Source organism: Anomaloglossus baeobatrachus, chromosome 3 (assembly GCF_048569485.1).
Source record: "Anomaloglossus baeobatrachus isolate aAnoBae1 chromosome 3, aAnoBae1.hap1, whole genome shotgun sequence".
NCBI classification, from domain to species: Eukaryota; Metazoa; Chordata; class Amphibia; order Anura; family Aromobatidae; genus Anomaloglossus; species Anomaloglossus baeobatrachus.
In genome coordinates this window covers 554139021-554158489 of record NC_134355.1, presented here as the reverse complement: position 1 = coordinate 554158489, position 19469 = coordinate 554139021, and the positions used below count along the sequence as shown (strand labels likewise).

The 19469-nt window shown below is 43.0% G+C and overlaps 1 protein-coding gene across 1 annotated transcript in view; it reads left to right on the top strand.

Annotated features, from left to right (window-relative positions):
* EPHA4 (EPH receptor A4) overlaps positions 1-19469 on the top strand; it is an 88593-nt gene that overhangs the window by 65673 nt on the left and 3451 nt on the right. Inside the window, exons 9-16 of the mRNA XM_075340817.1 lie at positions 5625-5683; positions 5834-5947; positions 6036-6221; positions 8230-8291; positions 12092-12301; positions 16120-16269; positions 17267-17460; positions 18803-18958. Coding sequence (XP_075196932.1) covers positions 5625-5683; positions 5834-5947; positions 6036-6221; positions 8230-8291; positions 12092-12301; positions 16120-16269; positions 17267-17460; positions 18803-18958 — 1131 coding nt within the window. The remainder of the gene's footprint in view (positions 1-5624; positions 5684-5833; positions 5948-6035; positions 6222-8229; positions 8292-12091; positions 12302-16119; positions 16270-17266; positions 17461-18802; positions 18959-19469) is intronic.

Genomic DNA, 19469 nt, shown 5'->3' with positions numbered 1-19469 from the left:
GTGATTAGCATCTAAACATAGAATTCTCAGTACAACCCCTACCAAGATCTTTGATCTCCTCAGCACGAGAGCAGCAGCAAAAGCACCCTGCGGTTTAAGCATGATGTCTGCAGCAGGAGTCTCGCTTCAAATGGAAAATTAATTCCACTAATTCCCGAGATCTCGATTTTATGTTATTTGAGCATCTACCAGTATGCCGCCACTCTATCCAAATAGTTTGTTCTATTTTTTTTTTTTTTTTTTTTTAAAAAAAGGTTTGCGTAGGTGGCACGTCTGCGTTTGAGGGCTGCGAGGCGACAAAAAGCTTCTGATGTCGCATAATCAGAAAATCATTCAGAGAGCTCTTACCTAGGTTGTGCTTCATCAGGTCTCCCGCGGTTTATCATTCTCTAAGCCTGTCAGTACAGCCATTATTAATGACTGTGGAGAGGGTGGGCTCGGGTCGATAGAAGGCCATCAGTGATTGGCTCTCAATGGATCACTTTATATAAAAATGAAATGCCGACCCTTTGGACTTTCATTGATTCTTCTGTAGTGTCAGCCATAAAGCTGCCTTAGGGAACGCAGCCAAGGAAACTTGAAGCTGACAAGCTAACGGCTCCTAATGGGGATTCAAACAGCTTTTTCCCTTTGCAGTTGAACACATAGAAATATGTGCGACACTATGTGGGTTGAAAATGTTCAAATGCCTTCTTTTGTTAGTTGGAAGTCATCAAGCTTATCAAGGATGCATTTTTTAGCTATATGATCTGATTTGTTAAATGCAAGACTATAAACAAAGGGGAAGGTCCTGAATCCAATCCTCAATTGCAGATGTCATAGTGAAATGACAGGAATGTACAACTGAATGCTCGAGAAGCATTCCAATGACATTCATGGTATAATGGAGGAAACTGCTGGGTATGCAACCTGGTGAGGACTAAAAAGGACCATTCATAGGCTCCTTTCTGTCCCACTGAGCTCACGGTCTGCCATGGGACTTCACATAGTTAGGAAAGTATGCATTCAAGGGGCCACTATTCTCTTTCAAAGCCACTTTGTCTATCCCTGATTTCTGCTCCACATTTTTTTTATACTGGAAGCTGCAGAAACTCTCGGCACGTCAGTAAGCAAGTTGCTAGCGCTGCGTCCTCACCAAGCTGGACTGTTCTGATATTCCTGTGCACTTTAATGAGGTTATGTAAGCAATTGACAGAAAGGAAGGCAGATGGTGTCTCTGTAGTTTCATAGCAGCTTGGCACCTCTGTACATGGCTTCAATCTCTTCATTTCCAATGCTGCTTTTTGAAGGGTGTTTTTGGAAGCGGTTTTCATCAAGCAGGCTTCCAATAGGGTGGAAGTGAGTCAGCTTGTTTTATACTTACATGTTCTGCCGTTAACCATAAGTATGCTGGAAAGCTGTTTAATTAGTCATTAAAATGATTATTCAGCTCATCATCATATCACGTATCAGTCGGGTGTGGATATCTTCTATCTAGTTATAGCTGAATTGGATGGGTATCATATGTGCACTTGTTTTGTCCCATTTGACTCCATGTCATCAATCTCGTCCATTGAAGGTCTGATCCACACTGACCTGGCCGATACACGAACCTACTCTCATTGTGCACATATCTGATATATGTGGAAGACATCTCACACTCGGTACGCTGTCCTGTCTGTGGAGAAATCCTGTGGGAAACTTAGCTCCTGTTGACCCTCTCACCTGTACTGATTTGTGGAGGAGGGGAAGAACTGACCATCTCTCTCCCACATTGTGACCCTGAAATCCTATCATCCTTTCTCACTATGACTTTTGTTCATTTCATTTAACGCTGCCCACATAACATCAGCATGCATTTTTTTTTCTGATGAAGACCTTTGTTAAAGTGAACCTGTCAGGTCTAATATGCAGCCAGAACCACGAGCAGTTCTGGGTACATATTGCTAATCCCTGCCTAACCGTCCCTGTATACACTAACATAGATGAAGAGATCTTTAGAAAACATATTTCTAAAGATCCTTTATGATCTGCTAATAAGCGCAGAGACTAGTCATAAGGGTGCTAGTTCCTGCACTCATTTCGCCCCTTTAGCATATTAGCACGCCCCTGGGGGAGTGCTAACATTCTATTAAATGCTCATTGCCCTAGCATCATCATCAGCGGTGACGCACATATCTATTCGTTCTCACCGCCTCAGATGCCGGGCAGTGCTCATGATCAGAAGTCCACGGCAGTTTAGGTCTTGCACACTAGACCTCTCTGAAGCCAGGACGCATACACCCAGCTTCATACTGCGCATGACTGGAAGTGCCGTGGAGTTCTGATCATGTGCACTGCCCGGTGTCTGAGACGGTGAGAACGAACAGATATGTGCGTCACCGCTGACGATGACGCTGGGCAATGTGCATTTAATAACATGTTAACACTCCTACGGGGGTGTGCTACCATGCTAAGAAGGTGGAATGAGCGCAGGAACTAATTCCCTTGCGACTAGTCCCTGCGCTCATTAGCATATCATAAAGGATCTTTAGAAATACCTTTTTTTACAGATCTCTTTATGTATGCTACTAGATGCTGGGACAGTTACGCAGTAATTAGCAATATGCACCCAGAAATGCCCATGGTTCTGGGTGCATATTGCACCTGACAGGTTCCCTTTCAACGTCGCCAAGAAGGGACAATGATATCCAGCAAGGGTCGCTGGTAGCACGCAGGCAATGAAAGGTCGCACAGGTGATGAGAAATGCGTGGGGAAAGGTTTTATGGCAAAGCTATCATTAAATGCTCAAAGCCTTCAATTAGTATTTATCAGTAATCTTGTGTTCTTTAGACAAAGCCCCCATAGATACAATATAACCACTGATTGCCATAATTACCTGTCTCCATATAATCTCAGCTCTATCTAAATTTCTGTCTAAATGTTATCCTCACAGATGTAAACATTGCTAAATATTAGACGAGTAATCTAGTTTATAAATCCAATAGTTTCCTTCAATATGTTTATACCTGTACAAGTGCAATTAGTACGCAAGTTAATACATATATGTATATAACTAGATGTATCTGTACGTGTGTAGAAGGGAACAAAGGAATTGGGATCTGTACCAAAGAAAAAGGGGCCGATTCATCAAGACTGGTGTAGGTCATGCTCGTGGTATGCGAGTCTTAAGGCCGCTTTACGCGCTGCGATATCGTGACCGATATCGCTAGCGTGGGTACCCGCCCCCATCAGTTGTGCGACACGGGCAAATCGCTGCCCGTGGCGCACATCGCGCGGACCCGTCACACTACTTACCTGCCCGTCGCTGTGACCGGCGAACCGCTTCCTTTCTAAGGAGGCGGTTCGTTCAGCGTCACAGCGACGTCACAGCAGCGTCACTGAACCGCCGCACAATAGAAGCGGAGGGGCGGAGATGAGCGGGACGAACATCCCTCCTACCTCTTTCCTTCCGCATTGCGGGCGGGAGGCAGGTAAGGAGAGGTTCCTCGTTCCTGCGGTGTCACACGGAGCGATGTGTGCTGCCGCAGGAACGACGAACTACATTACTACTGCAGCAGCAACAATATTCGAGAATGGACCCCCATGTCACCGAAGAGCGATTTTGCACGTTTTTGCGACGATGCAAAATCGCTCATAGGTGTCACACGCAACGGCATCGCTAAAGCGACCGGATGTGCGTCACAAATTCCGTGACCCCAACGAGATCCCTTGAGCGATGTCGCAGCGTGTAAAACGGCCTTTAATGGAGTATCAGGTGCCAATTCCTTAAAACGCTGACACCACTTAATTAATTAATCAATCTGTGCTGAATGCCGAGCGCCACGCCAGAGATGCAACATTTCAGGAGTACACAACGCCACTATTTTTGCCACATCCAACCTTGACTCCCATTCCGGCAGAACGGATGCAAACTGGTTGACCACACCAATAGTTTTTTCATCACTCTACATTGCAAGTTATTTACGCCACATAGGGTATCGAAGTGAATAGGCCCCATAGAAGAGCAATGTTTGAGGTATTTTAGAAAATTGCTGCAAAACATTTTTACTGCATTTTTAAAAAAAGAAAATTACAAATCATTTGAGTTCTGAGGGTTAATGGAGTTTTCTACTACTCGGACAACCCCATTTTAAATTAATTAGTCCATCCTGTAAATTAAAATTAACATATACTCAGGTTCCGCGCTATTCCATCCATGTTAGCAGCGTGTCAGCGCTGACTGACTGCAGGGGTAACAGGGAATAATAATGTTGCTGGAGCCCTGAGAGACCTAGCATCAGCATAGCTAAAATAGGGCAGGTATAGGAGATGTGTATATATATATTTTTTTTTTACAAAGGGGGTACTTATTTGAAATTAGGGTAGTCCAGGAGGCGGAGGGCCCCTTTAATTAAGTCCCAAGAGGACTTTTAAAGGTGCTACATTGATACAGATAAGATACTGATAATTCTAGCTCTTAAGGTCCAGTCACACTAAGCAACTTACCATCGATCCCAACAACGATAGGGATCGCTGGTAAGTTGCTAGGAGGTTGCTGGTGAGCTGTCACACTGCGACGCTCCAGCGATCCCACCAGCAACCTGACCTGGCAGGGATCGCTGGAGCGTGGCTACACGAGTTGCTGGTGAGCTCACCAGCAACCAGTGACCAGCCCCCAGTCTCCTAGTTACAGCACACATCAGGTTAATTAACCCGATGTGTGCTGCAGCTAAATGTGCACAGAGCAGGGAGCAGCGCACACTGCTTAGTGCTGGCTCCTTGCTCTCCTAGTTACAGCACACATCGGGTTAATTGCCTGATGTGTGCTGCAGCTACATGTGCACAGAGCAGGAGCCGGCAGCACAGGCAGTGAGAGCGGAGGAGGCTGGTATCAAAGGTAAATATCTGGTAACCAAGGACAGGGCTTCTTGGTTACCCGATGTTTACATTGGTTACCAGCCTCCGCAGAAGCTGGCTCCCTGCTCACTGCACATTAGTTGTTGCTGTCTCGCTGTCACACACAGCGATCTGTGCTTCACAGCAGGACAGCAACAACTAAAAAATGGCCCAGGACATTCAGCAACAACCAACGACCTCACAGCAGGGGCCAGGTTGTTGCTGGATGTCACACACAGCAACATCGCTAGCAACGTCACAAAAGTTGTTCGTTACCAGCGATGTTGCTAGCGATGTTGCTTAGTGTGACGGGGCCTTAAGGGTACATTCCCACGATGAGGACACGCTATATTCCAGACACAATGTGTCTTCTCTTGCAGAGATGTGAGTGTTCTCCGTGGGGGAAAACAGTGTCCGTGCCATCGATCAGGGTTCTGGGCGTTGCAGACTTTGCTGTGTTCTCCCGCTGAGAGCCTTCGCGTCTCCGCAAGCATAAATTGACATGCTGCAGCTCGGAAATCTGCGCGCCTGTCAGTTTACGCTGCGGAAAAAAGAAACACCGTGGGCATGAGATTTCTATTAATCCTATCCACTGTGCTTGTACTGTACAACATAGCATTTTGGACTCAGGGAAAACACGCTACATCCAAAACACTGCTATTCCTGATCGTGGGCACCCACCCTATAAAGTAAGATTATATTGATACATTTTCCTGTAACAGTATTATGTACATGGTCCTGATGGCTTCCTTCTTTATACCTTCAGGCGAAGCAAGTATAGCAAAGCAAAACAAGAAGCCGATGAGGAAAAGCATTTAAATCAAGGTAATGGTTGTTATGTGGAACAAATCTCAGTATCAGATATCACATGTAATATATGGGATGACTGTTTCCAGAATGTTTTCTTGTTTCATTCCATTTTTTTTGCTTTGTTTCATTCAGAATATGGAACTGACCTTCTGAGTTACTTTCCAGGAGTGAAGACCTACGTAGATCCATTTACATATGAAGACCCCAACCAGGCAGTACGGGAATTTGCAAAAGAAATTGATGCTTCTTGTATCAAGATTGAGAAAGTAATTGGCGTAGGTGAGTACACACCTCAAACCCTATGATATCAGAACTATCAGCTTTGATCTCCATATGGTAAATGTTAACCCCCTTTCTTTACCTACAGGTGAGTTTGGGGAAGTTTGCAGTGGGCGTCTTAAAGTTCCAGGAAAAAGGGAAATTTATGTGGCCATCAAGACTTTGAAAGCAGGGTACACGGATAAACAAAGGCGAGACTTCCTCAGTGAGGCCAGTATAATGGGCCAGTTTGATCATCCAAACATCATCCATCTCGAAGGTGTCGTCACCAAATGTAAGTGTTATGTAACCACTGTACTCCGGACTACGCATATAAATAGAGATCGAGTGATGCTTTATGTGAGAATACACAACTTCTGAGAATGAGTCTCCAGTTAGCGCCAAGTTTTAGAGATCAGACAGCATTCCTTGTATTGAGATGACTGTTCTTCCCATAGGTAATACAGCAGAAGTGATGTGTTAAAGGGAACCTGTCACCAGTTTTTCGGCCTATAAGCTGCAGCCACCACCACTGGGCTCTTATATACAGCATTCTAACATGCAGAATATAAGAGCCCAGGCCGCTGTGTAGAACATAAGAAACACTTTATAATATTCACCTAGAAGGTCGCTTCGGTGCACAACAACAGTCAGATGGGTTGCACTGTTCTCCAGGACCGGCGTCTCCTCTTTTGGCTATCTTGATTTTCATCCTTCTGAAGCCTGTGTGCATGACGCGTCCTACGTCATACAAACAGGCCAGTATTGAGGTCCTGCGCAGGCGCACTTTGATCTGCCCTGAGCAAGGCAGAACAAAGTATTGTAGTGCACCTGCGCGGGACCGGAGAGTGTGTATGACGTAGGATGCGTCATGCACACAAGCTTCAGAAGGAGGACGAAGATGGCCGAAAGAGGAGGTGCCGGCACCGGACAACGAAGACTCCCAAATGGCCCAACTCCACCGCAGTGACCGTTAGGTGAGTATTATAAAGTGTTTTTTATGTTCTGCACAGTGGCCTGGGCTCTTATATACTTCATGTTAGAATGCTGCATATAAGAGCCCAGTGGCGGTGGCCGCAGCTGATAGGCCGAAAAACTGGTGACAGGTTCGCTTTAACTTGCCATGCAGTTTTATTCTGTAATATTCATGGATGTGTCCTGCTGATCATCCTTCAATTTTGCATGAATATTCATTAGCATAATATATCATCCATCCATAGTTATAAAATCTTGGTGTGAAATGCCAGAAGGCACTGCTACAGTATTACCTAAAGAAAAAAAAATAGCTGTCCATCTTAATTTTCAGAGTAAAGTGGCTTTGGTAGTGATACCCTTTTCCTAGGACGAGTGCTGCAGGGAGAGGCACATGTAGGACATATCACTGGGTAGTGTGAGGTTAAGCCTGGTTAACATATAGTCAGATGGCTGCAGCTCTTCTCATCTTTGGATGGAAGAATGAAAACATGATCTGGAGCTTAACCTTCCTTGGCACCACTTACTGTTACACTGAGTCCATCAGGGGCAATGGATGGCACATCTCACAGAAAGCGGCTTTCATTAAATCTCATTACAGTCATCTGCTGTGGCAAAATCCTTTGAAATTGCTCGGCACCGCCATCAAATGCCTTCCTAATTTCCAGCCCAATAACTGTTTAATGCCGACAGTACAACCCAATTCTTCCTAGCAGCTACTGGGTTATATAGACTTTTTTTATTCTTCCCATCTGTTATTTCCACCTTTCCTTATCCCTAATACCAGTGCTTTGGCTCCGGTGGTCGGGCTGCGTGTTGTAGTTATGTGCATGAATAACAGACCGAGTGGCTAAGTTTAGTATTATTCATTGCGACGTGTGAATGTTGTGCGATGCCGGTCCTAGATTTTCCCGTACGTTCCAAGCTCCTGATTTAGATTCCAGCAGTGTCTTATTATCATCTCTGTGACTTATGAAACCATAAAATCTGAATAAAGCCCTCACATGCGTAGCATTAAAATATGCTGCTGTTCTAATAGCTGCACGAGGGGAGAAAAAAAATAAGTGTGCTGCGTGAAAAATAGTTCTAAGACAGAAAAGTGCTTACATTTCCATACATATTTAGACGGTAATTATGCAAAGAAACAGACACCCACTATGAACCTGTCACTAGATTTATGTTTCATAGACTAGGTCAGAAATGCTATGAAATAAGAGTACTACTGATGGAAGAAAATGCTCCAAGAAGAACAGTTCACCGGAATGTTCTTATATGTAGGACGTTCGTTTTACATTATTTACATGAAAACGAATGATATTTTTGTGTTTTAGGTAAACCGGTCATGATCATCACAGAATACATGGAGAATGGCTCCTTGGATGCTTTCCTTCGGGTAAGTTGGAGAAGATTTCAAAAGCCTACACAGTGGGGTGACTATACTTTCTGGCATGGGTGATAGTGGCATATACCAGGTTGCCTCTGGCACATCATCTGTGTATTACACGTCCAGCCACATTACCCATTCATTATTGGCGGTCTGTATTTCAGGATCTGTAATTAAGATACAAGAAGACCACAAACTCTGTTTAATTACATTGAGTTCTACACAGACCAGACAATTTTTATGACACATTGTGGTGAAAGTATTTTTTTAGGATCATGTTTTTTTTTTACTTGTTACTTCTTGCCAAATCTTGGCTCAAACTGACCCAGACTAAGACACCTTGAGTGTGGCAAGGCTCTGGCTCCAGCTGAGCCCTGAATTAATGACAGGAAGGTCACAAGCATGTGATTAAACTCCCAATAAAGTCTGCACTTCCAATAGTTACACCCCGTGAAGTTTTAACCCATTAATTATGAGAAAACCAATGACAAATACCTCTCATGTACAAGAAAATGGCATTGACTGAGTCCCCATTCCCTGTTGTGTCTATACTTATTTTTGGCTTTGTATAACTGTACAAATAATAAAAGTCTGATATTGACATTAAACTGAATATTGTATATAGCTTCCTATGTAGATATATGCTGTCTACCCTCTCATGGTACTCATACACATGAGACAAACTCTTTTCCGATTCCTCCATACACATGAACATTTGACTCAGCCAAGTGTTAATGTGTTGTAATAGGAAGGGGAGATAGCTACTGACAGACAGCTCTTACAGCGTCTTTTCTTAGATGAGAACTCTAAAGCCCGCTTTACACACTACAGTATATCTTACAATGTGTCGGCGGGGTCACATCGTAAGTGACGCACATCCGGCATCGTAAGGTACATTGTAGTGTGTGACAGGTACGTGCGATTGCGATTGAATGAAAATCCGTTCATCGCATACACGTCGTTCATTCCTCATGAATTGAACGTGCGATTGTGCAATGTTCCCGAGGCAGCAGACATCGCAGTGTGTGACACCCCGGGAACATTGAACACATCTTACCTGTGTCCCGCGGCTCCAGCCGCCAATGCGGAAGGAAAGAGGTGGGCGGGATGTTTACGTCCCGCTCATCTCCGCCCCTCCGCTTCTATTGGCCGGCTGCCGCGTGACATCGATGTGACGCCGAACGTCCCTCCCACTCCAGGAAGTGGACGTTCGCCGCCCACATCGAGGTCGTATGGACGGGTAAGTACGTGTGACAGGGGTTAATCGTTTGTGCGGCACGTTCAACAAATTGAACGTGCCACACATACGATGGGGGCGTTGCAAATCGCATACGATATCGTATGCGAAATTGCAACATGTAAAGCTGGCTTAAGGCTGTGTGCCCATGATCAAGATTCACAGCATTTTGGATGCAGTGTATTTTCACTGCTTCCAAAACGCTGCTATGTACAATACAAGCACAGTGGATGGGATCTCTAGAAATCTTCTGCCCATTGTCCTTCCCAAACCCTGATTGTGGACACGGGCAGCCGAGGACATGCTCTGTCAAGAACGCAGCATGTCAACATCAGGGGCACGTACTCTTAGGCTCTGTGCGCACTGGGAAATGAAATTTCCTTGAGAAAATTCCGCATGCTCTCAAAGATTACCGCACCCGCGGTAAAAAAACGCGGGAGACCGCACCCGAAAACCGCATGCGGTTTGCCGCGGTTTGCTGCGGTTTTACCGCGGTATTATTCGCGGTATTGCCGCGTGCGGGTTGGGATGTGCTTTATTGCATTCAATGCAATAAAGCACATTGAAAAAAAAAAAAAAAAAGTCATTTAATTCTGAGATAGTAGATAGATAGATAAAGAGACAGAAGAATAGATAGAGGGATAGATAGAGGGATAGATAGATAGATAGATAGATAGATGACAGATCGCTGCATTTCCCACGGTCGGCAGTGAGTTCACATTACCGGCCGTGGGAAATGACCGGTAATTACCTCTGCTGTCTGCTGCATTCAGCCTGTGTCTGTGACAGTCGCGGCTGGATGTCAGCAGTGCAGGACGCCGGAGCTGTGGATTATGCCGGAGCTGTGTGGATTACGCCGGAGTTTTGTTGCGGGAGGGGTTAATAAAATGGTGAACGAGGCTTGTTGGTTTTATTTAAAATAAAGGATTTTTCGGTGTCTGTGTTTTTTTTCACTTTACTTACGGGTTGATCATGTCAGCTGTCACATAGACGCTGCCATGATCAAGCCTGGGGTTAATGGCGGTGGTCCCCCATCACCATTAACCCCTTGTTATATTACCCTGACCGCCACTGCTACACGGCGGCAGGAAGAGCCGAGGACACTCCCGGTGCTGCCGCATAATGGATGCGACATTCCCGGGGCAGCTGCGGCTGATATTCTCGGCTGCGGGAGGGGGAGTGAGGTGGGGGACATTACCCCTGCCCCTCTCCCTCCCCAGCCTGAGAATACCGGGCCGCCGCTGTGTGCTTACCTCGGCTGGAAGGTAAAAATACAGCGGAGCCCACGTTCTTTGTTTTCTATATTTCCGTTTTCTTTCTATGTGTGTTCTATGTCTGTGATGTGTGTGTGTGTTTACTCTCTGCTCCGCTTTCTCTTCCTGTAATGACATCACTTCCCTGCAAAACCGCAGACAAGCGATGTACATTACCGCAGGTAAACCGCGAAATACCGCAGGGAATAACGCAGGAAAACGCAGTGAACCGCACAGAATTTGCTGCCTGCGTTATTCCCTGCGGGATTTCATGATTACATTGGAGTCAATGGAGTGAAATCCCGCAGCGATGTGCGGAAAAGAAGTGACATGCACTTGTTTTTGCTGCGGGATTCCCGCAGCAAAACATGCAGCTGTCAAATTTCGCCTAGTGCGCACAGGATTTTTTTTCTCCATAGGATTTGCTGGTGATTCACTGCAGAGATGTTATGAACATTTTCTGCAGCGAAACATGCAGCAAATCCGCGGCAAAATCCGGTAAGTGCGCACATAGCCTTAGGTGGAGAAACAAACTCTGGCTTGCTGAGTGTGTCACCCTTAAGGCAATGTAAGCAAGTATGGACATTGACTTATAGGGTAGCTACCTCTCCTAGACTCCTAGGTGCACCTTCTTCCAGGAGACTTTCTTTCACTTTTCAAGAGAAAATTTCCATATTTCTCTTCCATGGAGCATTAGAACATGCTTGTAAGACTCCATAATTAGTTTGTCTCTTTAAGGAAGACCATGATTCCTCCACCTCAAGGGTGTTACACTGATGAGAGGAAAAAAGCCTGAAACAGGCCATAGTTCAGTTTTTGGCTTGTCATTTTATCCCTGGGCATGTTGCAAGGCTTGTTTAATAGTTTAGGCATTTGTTTGTAGGGTAACCACCTATTTTTTATTTTTTTTTTACTCTGAGAAGTGCTAACTTGTATACTTTTCTACCATAACACTTTGTTGGTAAGTCTGCATACTCAGTTGATGCCTTTAAGGAGATATAATCCAAATGAAATTTTTTTTTATGGAAAATTTTGATGCTGTACCTTTTCCTTTTTTCTATTGCCTTTAATGAGAACTAGTTGTGTTCCCAAAATCTCCTGAGACCAAATGATCAGGCATCTAAATACTAACTGCACAATCATGCTCTTCCCCAATATCATCTGTTGGGGAAGAATCAGAAGGTCCCAATATCAGATGTGTAAAATCAATCTACTTGACCCCCACTAATGTGTATTGAGTTCTTAAGACTTATACAATTATAATTGGTATAAACTATATGATATTATGTAAGTAATATATGTATTTTTTTTTCTTTCAGAAGAATGATGGTAGGTTCACTGTGATTCAGCTGGTAGGAATGCTCCGTGGTATTGGATCTGGCATGAAGTATCTCTCAGATATGAGCTATGTACACAGGGACTTGGCTGCTCGCAACATCCTTGTCAATAGCAACCTCGTGTGTAAGGTCTCGGACTTCGGAATGTCCCGTGTTCTGGAGGATGATCCAGAAGCCGCGTATACAACCAGGGTAAGAAATCAAAGAAGCAGATTAGACTTTTTATTGTATTGCACTGTACAATCTGATATAGCATATGGTCACAGTTGGAGGCTGTGGGCAGGAACAGAAGAATTGGAGTCTTATGTATTACTTTCACTTGCCACTAAAGCTGGAGCAAGCAGATCTCTGTATAATTACTGGCAAGGCATCTAACCTCATATATCACAATGTACAAAGGCTTGTTACTGCCATTCATTCCTGAGTCTCTATGTCTTACAGTTTACATAAACAGCTTGGAGCCTAACAATAAAAGTATTCGAGAAGGAGGGGGCTACGGGACGGGAACACACTTTGTGCATTACCACAACAATTAGGTGTATCAGTGGCAGGATCTTAGCCAAGTGAATCGAGGAGAGATAGAAATCAAGAAGTTTCTTTACAGATTTATCCAAGCACTGAGGCCCGCTAAGGAAGCCAAGCCCTTGTTGGCTTTTCCATTAATTGAAGTCATACCAGCACGGCTCTTGTTGCAGATGATGTGTAACACCTTCACTGCTGGTGTATTACATAAATCACAGCTCACTGAGACCTGGCCTGAATATATTCTGTTAATGAATGGCAGGGTGACAGCTTGATGACCACAGGCCATATCTGTCACTTGCAGTCACCTTGCTGTAAGACAGACAAGATGAGCTATTGATTAAGGCTGCTGCTGACAGTATGAGTCGAGGTGAGAAATGCATTACAAGACATTTCTATCTTCGTTAGTTGATTTTAAGAGGATGGAAAAATGTGATAGTGGTCTGAGTATTAACAGATTGTCAAATGTACGCACTTAGATCTATGCCAAATGTACATGAAATGTGAATTTATGTGTGTATATATGGGTGAAAAGTGAAATTTGAAGATAAAACAGGAAAGATGTTGCAAAGATGGAAAAGTTTGTGGAATTTTGAAAATCACAGGATGGATAGACATGTTAATAACGCGCAAATTAGAAAGAAAAAAATTGAAGCAAAATTTACAAAGCATTTAGAGTAGAGATGAGTGAACCCTTTGAAGTTTGACTCGGTGGGTTCAGCCGGACTTTAAATAAAGTTCTGTTCTGGACCTGGACTTGACCTCAACTTCAATCGAAGTCACTAATTGGGCAGTTCGTCTCTCCGCCCACATACAGCCAGCCATAAGCAGATGACTACCGGGGGAGGGTGGGTGAGATTTTTCCATTTTTTTTTGTTTGGTACACACTACATCCGATCATGCTGTTATTACCCCCAGTGCACTCAAACACCGCAAGTGGCTCGTACTGGGCTGAGCACCGAGCGTATCCTAGCACAGCGATACTCACGAGAGTGGTTTGCATACATAAAAAAACCCAAACTCTGTTTTTTGGGAAAAGTCTGTGTTGGGTACGAACCTCGGATTTGTTCCTTTCTAATTTAGATTTTTTCAGTATTGAATATGAGCACCACATGGAGAAATACATGCACTGGTATGGTATCAATTAGGGTATGAATTATTGTCTGAGGAATGTTCTTCCAAGCTGAAAACACTCAGGTAGATCATCAAGATCCACTGTTGGCAGCTCCCTTACCAATTACCGAGCAATGACACAACCAAATGTGTTCTATGGGAGACCACTCTGTAGACACTGCAGGCCATGGTAGCACATTTAGTCCACACCTGACAGCTCACAGTAGCACAAGCAGTATGCAGCCTAGCATTGTCATGTTGATATTATTAGTCTCCTGGGACATAATGATCATGCCACTGTACCATTGATAGCAGCCAAACCGTGAAAGGGAGGGTTAATTTTGTGCATGGTGCTCATACTCAATACTGTGTAAATCGATCTGTTTCCAACATATTGTTACCATTTCTTCATCATTTGCACCTCATTAACATATCTAGCAATCCTTTTCCTTGGTGGGAATTCAATGTCGAGGAGTATAGTACAAAGTACCCAGCAAAAGTAAGAATGCTTTTCAAAACAGAAGTGTTTATAGTTTTTTTTTCTGTCAATTCACAACATACAAAGGGGAAATCTAAATCAATGTTTGGTGTAACCACCCTTTGCCTTCAAAGAAGCATTAATTCTTCTAGGCACATTGCACACCAGGGATTTTGCAGGATTTCAGTCATGTGTGTGATTAACACTTATACTAATGGGATAATGATCATTATTTTCATGTGTAGATTGAAAAAATCATTAAAGTGAATCTGTCCGCATGTTTTTGCTATGTAATCTGAATAAAGCATGCTGTAGGGGTTAAAGCAAAGCATTCATCCATAGTCTCTTATCAAACTGCCTGCTGTTTACTTGTATTATTGCTTGGACTAGATTGTGTCATGCCTAGTAGTCCGACATCCCCCTCCTGTGATAAGCAGCTCACTGTCTATTGACAATGTACATGGAGAACCTGGTGTGGGTGTGGTTAGCTTTCTCATCTCTGCTGCATTGCTAAATCTAAAAACTTTGATTGTGCCAGAACCACTGGTCTTAAACAGAAACAACTGTGTAGGTGAGGAACAGACAAAGGCTGGAATCACACTTGCGAGTGTAAAATCAGTCCGATTCTCATGCCAGAAAGTTGGACGATTTCTTTTCACATTTCATCAGTGTGCTGTCAGTGTGCAATCAGTTTTTACCCTCAGCAGCTGCTATTCATGTACTGTTATGTACAGGAGCATTTACAGTGCTCTCTGCTACATGCGTGAAATGTATTGAGAAAAACGGATGTCACTAGGAGGGTGTATGTGCCGTCCGTGTGACATCCTTTTTTTTTCACGCACCCATAGACTTGCAATGAAGAGACTCGTGCGAGAAACTCACCAAAACGGAGCATGCTGCCATTTTTTTCTCAGTCCGATTTGGACAGCTGCCTCATTGATTAACATGGGTTCGAGTGCAATGCGAGATTTTCTCGCATTGCACTCGTGCGAGTTAATCGCATGTGTGAAGCCGGCCAAACTCTGCTACAATCGCTTCTATTTCTAAAAGCATTCTTACCTTGCAGCTCTTTTTCCACCCCTAAGTAAACTTTTGCACAGTACAGCATATATATATACTCGGATAGACTAGACAGGCTAAATGTAATAACTAATAACAATCAGTCTAAGGGGTACTTTGTACGTTGCGATAACGTCGGGGTCAAATCGAAAGTGATGTACATGCGGCGCCGGTAACGGCGTCGCAACATGTAAAGCCTAGGAGAGAAGATGAACGAGCGTGAAACAGTCAAAAATCGGTGATCTGTGTCACGTCGTTCATTTTCATAATGTCGGTGCGTCCGCAGGTACGATGTTGTTTGTCGTTCCTGCAGCCCCACACATCGTTGTGTGTGAAGCCGCAGGAGCGACAAACATCTCCCTACCTGCGCCCGCTGTCCACCGGCAATGCGTAAGGGAGAAGGTGGGCGGGATGTTTACATCCATATCATCTCCGCTCCTCCTCTTCTATTGGCCGCCTGCCGTGTGACGCTGTGACTCTGCACGACCCGCCCCCTTAGGAAGGAAGCGGGTCGCCGGCCAGAGCGACGTCGCTGGGCAGGTAAGTGCGTGTGAAGCTGCTGTAGCGATAATGTTCGCTATGCACCTATCACAAGATATCGCATGTGCGACGGGGGCGGGTACTATCACGCTCGGCATCGCTATCATCGGCTAGCGATGTCGCAGCGTGCAAAGTACCCCTTAGTATTCTATATATAGACATACTTGTATTGACAGAACAAAGAACTAGTAAGGCTAGGCCATATACCATGCATATGGCGATGATTACCTGATCAATAAATGACTTTGCGCAACAAGTGTAAATGATTTAACAATGGACTACATTTGGTATTTTTTAGGGAGGAAAGATCCCAATCCGATGGACAGCACCTGAAGCCATTGCCTATAGGAAATTTACATCTTCTAGCGATGTATGGAGTTATGGAATTGTTATGTGGGAGGTCATGTCTTACGGAGAGAGACCTTACTGGGATATGTCAAATCAAGATGTAAGCAGCATTGTTCATATTCATAATGCCCTACATTTTTTAGTAATTTCTATGCTGACTATTTGGTACCTTGCTTTGAAATGAGAGCTGACATTTCACCTTTGATACTGCTGTGACTCACGGGTTGATCTTTCTCTAATAATTAGACTTTTCAGTGGTGATGTCACAGCAGAATCCCGGTTATATAATGATATGACCTCAGTGCATAAATCCCGGGCTATAGCCAGTATAAGTCATATAACAGCGATGGTCTATGTGTCATTACCCACTCACCACTGGGAGAAGCGGCTTGTAAAGCACAATGAGCTTAGTCTAATTATCTTTTGAGACAATTAAATGACTGTCTCTAGGGACCATTAAAAAAAATAATTCTTTAAATGGCCTTTCTTAAATTATGCATATCTTTTTTAAGTGTACCATCTGTAAAGCCTCATAAGGATCGTATTCAGACAGCTGTCTCCGGATGACCCTCTGAAACCTAAGAATAATGACGGGAAATAACCAACGTTGTATTTTCTCATACACAATAACAAGGAAGAAGATTGTTTTTTTTTTTCTGATGTTTCCCTGAGTATCGCATTCAATGTGCTATCCCATAGTATATATATGTGGAATCTGCATTGTGTACAATTTCCCTCTATTCTGGAGTTATTTATATCCCATTCACTCATACCAAGATGTTGTCTTCTTGGAAGACCCCGCAGACACTGGCCAGGTGCATCTGGAAATATGATGCGCTCATGTCTACTAGCAGGGGAGGTAGCCAAGGATATATAATAAGGGGGTCATCTGGTCAGCACATCCTGAAACATAAGCTAGAAAGTGATATTCTCCAGATAATTGAAGCTCACTAATAGAGCAATGCTATTTTTTTGATTGCCAAATTAACTTTTTGAGATCAGAGAACTTTTTGAGATCAACTCAACTCTCAGCTAAATCTACCTGTACCTAAGATTATTTATTTTTAATTTATACTTTTGTCAATTTCTTTTTGAAGGTCATCAAAGCCATAGAAGAAGGATATCGTCTCCCTCCTCCCATGGACTGCCCCATTGCTCTCCATCAGCTCATGCTGGACTGCTGGCAGAAGGAACGCAGTGACCGGCCAAAATTTGGACAGATAGTCAGCATGCTTGACAAACTCATCCGAAACCCAAATAGTTTAAAAAGGACCGGACTGGAAGGCTCAAGGTAACAGTCTTAGTGTAGTCAAGATCTGATAACCTTTGATGACCACGATTCAGTATTAATTGGTTAATAGTCCCCATGGGGTGAAGTTGTCAATATCCAGCAATCTGGTACATTATTAGTTAAGTATAACAGGAGTGATTCCCCCTTTCCCATGACCCTGAATCAGTCTCTGATCAGTTTACATTTGTAACTGCATTGATCAGACTTTTAAGTATCTGTGTTTATGGATATTGATCGGATACTTTAGAAAGCCGGCTGACTCCCTTGGGCTGCAAAGAAGAAGCCTTGGCTAAAAAATTTATTGGAGCTTTTAGTTAAAACAAAGCAATTCCATGTTACTTTAAGCGTCTAACTTGTGCCTGTAGTTCTATACAGATTTACAGGGGTTAAGTGTAGGGGGGAAAAAAATGACTAAAAAGAAGTTTTGGTAAAAGCATTTCCGAAACCTGATCCTCTAACCAGAGCATAGCAAGGCCATACCTCAACATGAGCCAGCGGCTCCCTGCTCCGCAGTCAGTTACTATGCTAGTGATGAAAACTTGGGGAGAGTTACCTGCGGGACCTGTGATATTTTTAGAATATGATAGGGTCTGATTTTTCTTTATTCCTAGAATTAAGTAAAAAAATGAAACCTTTATTTTCTCTCTCGGTATGAGTAAAAAACCCACAGCAGTTGCCTGGCCTTATTGAGCGTCAACTACAGGATATATTACTAATCACGGCAGTGAATCTGCTAAAGCAATTACCCCAAAGATCCAGCACAGAGGGAACTGGGGAGAATTACATTCCTCAAACCCAACATCAAAGACCCCCTTATTCTGTCCAATTCCATCATATAGCCAGTTCAGGAACATTTTGATTAACGAGCGGATTATCTCCCCTGCGAGCCAAGGCTTTGTCTGCTCATAGAGAACTTTTTGAGGATCTAAATGATTGGGCTGCTACACTGCTTATATTGAACTCATTCACAGTGAAAGTACATGATGGCTGATTAGAGCATAATTTATATGGGACCATATAGCATGGTTAGCGCAAGAACTCCAAGGATAGTGATTGGCTACAGCAGTCACATGCTCATGGTCGGCAAGTCGTCAGTGCACTGTCCATGCTGCCATTACTACTAAGTATTAAAATGATATAAAAGTAGTAAATAAAAAAAACTAAACACCAAAACTTAGACTGGTAGAAGACTTGTTTATCAGCAGAGGGAGATTTATAGGATGTGTGTAGCATTGATATATGGTGACATTATTTCTATATTAATTGTCTAATCTGCTTAGGGATAACATTACATGGAATATGCTCGCTGCACTTGATTAATACTCTTTATTTTCACTGCCAGAACAAACACAGCTCTTCTGGACCCCAGCTCGCCTGAATGGTCCCAGGTGGTCTCTGTGGTAGATTGGCTGCAAGCTATTAAAATGGACAGATATAAAGATAACTTTACAGCAGCGGGGTACAACAACCTGGAGTCAGTTGTTCATGTCAACCAAGAGTAAGTGTTTCAGTGATTTATGTGAGTTGTGTAATAATACGTATTGTATTGTTAGGGTCTTCAGGGCAGTAAGAACATGAAGAATTAAAATATTATTATTATATTATTATTTAATATAATGAATTATATCTAAACCACAACTGTCTGATCACTAGTTGTCTATGAATAATAATAATAATAATAACAATAATAAGTATTAGTAATAGTATTATTGTTATATACATCACAATTGCCATAGTACTAATTGGCTATTACTATTTTTTAATATAAAAATAATTCTTATACTTGGTGATGATTATTATTTTTTAGATATTATTATAATAATAATTATTATTATTATATAAATCACAACTGCCAGATCACTACTTGGGGATTATTATTATTTATTATAAGTATTTTTATATAACTCACAATTACCAGAAAACTAGTTGGTAATGATTATTATTATTATTATTATTATTATTATTAGATATTATTATATAAATCACAACTGCCAGATCACTACTTGGTG